The following is a 5,000-nucleotide window of genomic DNA, read 5'->3' as shown; positions in this document are numbered from 1 at the left end:
TACATTTCTCGACACGCTTCCTGACCATCCTAGTCCAGACTAACAGGCCTGTCTACACGGGAGACCAAGTGGGTGAGTTACGACAGGAATAAGTGAAGTAGGAGAAAGTGTTTAGTGTTGTAAATTTATTGTATTTCCACACAAGATCCTTCGATAATGATGTGATGTTTTGTTCTTTTTCAGTGCGCTTCAGAATCATCTTGCTGAATACGGAACTCAAGCCCTATGATGATCCTGTGGATGTTTATATTCTGGTAAGTTATTTTGTAATATTGTTTCATTTTTGCATTCTTACTTATTCCCGTTTTTATGTAAGTCAAAATTCAAAACTAGTTTGTCATTTATTGTTATCTTTCCTGTAATATTCCTAATTACCAGCAGATAACTTTACATTTGAACCGTTTACTGTTCAACTCTTGATTCATATTCCAATTGTAATTACATTAATTTTCTATATGAATATACAGTATAGAATTAATATTATAACTTAAATTTTATTTTATTGGTTTATTTATATATGTATTTATTTATTTTAGTTTGTTATTGTTTTTTAGAATGAACATTTCCAGTAAACCTTTAGTTATGAGCATTTCCTATGGCCATTTCTATCTTTAAATGAAACTACAAATCTAATTGCTTATTTATTCAAATGTGCTTTTTTGGAACCAAGAATATGACAAATATTTAAATTCACTTCCTATTTTATTTTATATTTTGAATTATGAATACAGTTCTAATAACTGTCTCAACTGGTGACTCCATGTACCCATAGGACCCAGACAACTACGTGATGCGTCGCTGGCCTTCCAGACCAACCAATGTAGGTGTCGTGTCCATGGAGTTCACTCTGCCATTCCTTCCCAAAGTGGGCTATTGGGGCATCAAAGTGCTTGTTAATGGGCAGGAGGAAATCAAGAGGATTAAAGTTGAGAAGTGGTATACACCACGCTTTGAAGTGAGTAATTTTTTATCCACTGTTCCATGTTTTATTACTATTATTATTATTATTATTATTATTATTATTATTATTATTATTATTATTATTATTATTATTATTATTGTTGTTATTATTATTATTATTATTGTTATTATTATTATTATTATTATTATTATTATTATTATTATTATTTTGTTGTTGTTGTTGTTGTTGCTATTGTTAGCATGTCTGTACATTTGCAAATACTGTTTTTAGATATATTTATAGCACAGCTAACCCTTCTCACTATTAACTCTTCTTGTATCTCTTCCACAGGTAAAGATCTTCATGCCAAAGTATTTCTTAGACACAGATGAAGCCATTGAAGGTGTTTTAGGTGGTGAGTTTGGCAATGACAAGGGAGCTTATGGAAATGCAACACTCAAGCTGTTTGTGAAGAATAAGATAAATCCTAATTGGACTTACGTCACAGAGCAGATTTTTGAGCCAGTAAGTCCTTGCTTTCTATTTTTCCCCTCTTCCTCTCTTTCTCTTTTATTTAAGAATGTTTTGAATTCAGTGGATTAAGATTTTTTTTTTTCAAAAGTAAAAATAGATAATCTTGAATTACTTCTTGTCTAGATACATGGAAGACTTCTCAGCCACAAAAATTATGATAATTGTTTTACTTTGCAATATCTGAGAGGTCAAGTTGATTTACATGACTCATACTTATTTCAGATACAGAGACTCAAATCTTATTACAGTCAGCTAGTCATGTAATGGTCTAGAGATTTTAACATATGTCAAATAGACAAACCCTGGATCACATTCTGTTAATTCTGTGTCGTTACAGTTGCCCCTATAACACAATTGTCTCCACAGTTCGAGGGTGAGATGGACTTCAGCTTCCCAATGGAAGACCTCTCTAAGCGCATTTCTAACCTGGATGGTTCCGAAATCCGACTGGAGGCAGAGATACAGGAGACCTTCATGATGCTCAATGAAACAGGATTCTCCATGGCTAAGATTATCAATTCCTCGGTCAATTGCCGTTTTCTAGGCTCTCCACCCTATGTCTTCAAGCCAGGAATGCCATTCGAAGCAACAGTAAGTTGCAGATGGGAAGGGTTGGCTTTTAATTAGGAAGCCGTTGATTATTGTTTGTCTTGTTCATGCATGTGGGAATGTTTCATCTAGGCTTAAGATAGTTGGAAAAGTTTCCCCTCTGATACTTGTCTCATTTCTTCTTTTCCTCTGTTCTTTGTTGTCATCTGCCTTTTTATATTCTCTTGTTGCCCCATTTTATATGCTCTTCCTTTCTTCCTCATATATTTCTTTCATTCCTTTCCTTTTCTTGTTTTTCTTCCTGTTTCATCTTCTTATCCTGCTTCTTTTTTCTCTTCTTATGTAGATAGTCCACTTTATTCTTTGAAGTCTTCCAATATTTTCTAATGATGTTATTTCTGTTTAATTTGCTATTGTCTAAATTAGCATCTGATTATCACTATCAAAGAAGTTTCTTAATGTTAGTATTTTGATGTCATATGCTTCTCCTCTATCAATATGTACTTGTCCCTTTTATGTGTCATTTCTAGAATCTGAGTAATATGATGGTATAGGCTGCAGCTGAAGTATCAATATCTCAGATACCTTATGTTTAACTTTCAGGTTGCAGTGTCGTATCATGACCTTGAGCCCCTTGGAGAGGAAAAACTGCATGGCTCAAAGCTTGTCGTGAAGGCAGAGGCTGTCTTAGAAAGTGGATCTCGTCAAGTAGTATACGATATTGAGGTAAGGGAAGCTTCTTGATTTTTTGTGATGATGATGATCCGTAGAGTTGGACCAGAAATAAATTTATTTCTTTTGTGTTTGTGTAATAGAAACATGAAAAGAAAGGTGTGAATTTGAAGAGGAATTGTCATACTTCATGTTTGATAGGCATTGCTCTCTTAAGACAGATGTATATCTTGATATCTTGATTAAGAATATCTCATTACAATTTATTTTGAAATGGAATAATGTATACCTCTTTAGGGATGGCCCCTTTACATACCTCTTTGCAATGTCTTTCTTAGCATTTCAAGGGTTCAGATACAAAGGATTGAGTATCCTGTAGCAAAAGAAATACATTTATGTATTGACTGTTAAACTTTTTTTTTAATTTCAGGTCAGTCATTCATTTATTTAGTTACTAATTTTTCTTCCATTTCACCATTTTCCTCTTTTCCTTTTCCTTATCACCTACTTTTAGTAAACCATGCATCTTATTCCTTCCTAGATCCCCCAAGTTAACTCTGAGGATGAGGAGCGCGAGTTTCTAGACCAGTCATGGAAGTACAACCGTAAGGCCCAGGACTACCAGGCTGAGGGCTACAAGCTTGATGACTACGACTATAACTTTAACTTTGATTATGAAACTGGTAGTCGCTACCTTACCGAGAATGAGCTGGTGCAGAAGAAGATGGAGATGTTTGTCAGAAATCAGAAGTTTCAGGCAAGTCATCTTGGTCCATTTGTTTGTTTTATTGGTTTTATGTATTTTTTTTTCTCTGGCTTATCATTCATTGTTGTTTTTTCTGTATTCTGTTTTTGTGTTGTCAATTTATTTTTACTTTTTTTTTTTTTTTTGGTGTTGAAGGATCTAAAAAATGCCCTTCTCTAGATGGTGTTTTGTTAATTCTGACAAAGATAATAATGTAATTGGATATAATATCCATAATGAAATGATGTAATGGAATAATAGTATTAATTACAGTTACAGTGATTACTAGATAAAAATATTCAAGAATATATGTAGATCCAAGCTTTAAAGAAATGTAATTTAGAATACAAATTATTCACCTCTAAATAGCTCAATACAGAATACATACCCAACAGCTTTTGAACATTCTTCCATCCTGTGTCCTTGCAGAAATACCGCGAAAAGGGAGTGTACCATTTTGTAGTAGATGTGCCGGAGAAGACAGCTGCCCTCAGTCTCACAGCCTCGTACCAGGATGACACTGGCAGCATTGCAGCAGCAAATGCTAAGGCCATCGCATATTATTCACCCAGGGTGAGTGATGGATTGTAGGGTGTTTGCATGTGTTGGTTGAGCTTCTTCCTTTTTTGTCTTCTTTCTCCATCTCTTTTTTCTTCATTATTTTCTTCTTCATCCTGTCTAACATTTTCCTCCCTTTTTTTTTTTTTTTTCAATATATTACTTTTTTTCTCTTGTTTTTCTTCTTTTTCTTTTTGTATCCTTGTCTTTTAATCCTTTTTGTTTCCCTTATTTCTCTTATACATTTTATTTTTCTTCTTTTCTTCTTTATTAGTATTTGTTTTTCTCTCTTTGAAGTCTTCTGATTAACATCATAACTCGACTGCCCATATTTCCCTCCCATATGTCTTGAAATGATGTTTGGCAACTCACTACACCACCATGCCTGCATTAAGTAAATAATGAAATAAAGCTTGCTTTTCCTATACTCTCCATGCAACCTTTCATTTTATGATAGTAAAATTTATATCAGAGATTTTTCTTCTTTCTTTTTTCTTTTTTGATAGTAATTATGCACCACAGGAATGACTGCTGAAATCCTATTGCACAGTTTAAAGTTTAAAATCTTTCTGGGTATAATGACAGTAATACGAGTTATCTTTGTGATATCATGGTCACTGGTGCAATCAGGCATTTATTGCTAAAATCATCATTATTAGGGTTTTTGCCAGAAGAGTAAAAGAGTATGGTATTTTTACTCTATGATAAAATTAATGTATACCCAAACTGGAATAAAAGTAACAGTACTTGGTGTGAATTAGCAAGAAATAAGTAAATTAGTAGGCACTGCACATATTTTTGCCTGTGGCTGATCCACTTAGTCCCTCAATATGGGAGGCCTCCAAGATGATGATCTGATACTACATTCCAACATAAATGTATATGATTTGCCTCAGAAGTGATGGAGAATCATTGTCACTATTCCACACAGTTCAATACATATCCTTTATTTATTTATTCATTCCCCCTACCTTTTTTTTTTCTCTCTCTCTCTTTCTCTAGCAGAAACCCTCACTATTATTGTGGTTAATATCTTCCTAT

The 5,000-nt window shown here is 33.6% G+C and overlaps 1 protein-coding gene across 1 annotated transcript in view; it reads left to right on the top strand.

Annotated features, from left to right (window-relative positions):
- LOC113830375 (CD109 antigen) overlaps positions 1-5,000 on the top strand; it is a 24,152-nt gene that overhangs the window by 2,934 nt on the left and 16,218 nt on the right. Inside the window, exons 4-11 of the mRNA XM_070115317.1 lie at positions 1-72; positions 184-254; positions 773-955; positions 1,253-1,426; positions 1,802-2,026; positions 2,588-2,710; positions 3,198-3,413; positions 3,831-3,974. The exon at positions 1-72 is cut by the window's left edge and continues 97 nt beyond it. Of these exons, the coding sequence (XP_069971418.1) occupies positions 1-72; positions 184-254; positions 773-955; positions 1,253-1,426; positions 1,802-2,026; positions 2,588-2,710; positions 3,198-3,413; positions 3,831-3,974 (1,208 nt within the window). The remainder of the gene's footprint in view (positions 73-183; positions 255-772; positions 956-1,252; positions 1,427-1,801; positions 2,027-2,587; positions 2,711-3,197; positions 3,414-3,830; positions 3,975-5,000) is intronic.

This window comes from Penaeus vannamei, chromosome 37, assembly GCF_042767895.1.
Source record: "Penaeus vannamei isolate JL-2024 chromosome 37, ASM4276789v1, whole genome shotgun sequence".
Taxonomy (NCBI): Eukaryota; Metazoa; Arthropoda; class Malacostraca; order Decapoda; family Penaeidae; genus Penaeus; species Penaeus vannamei.
This window is presented reverse-complemented; position numbering and strand designations above follow the sequence as displayed.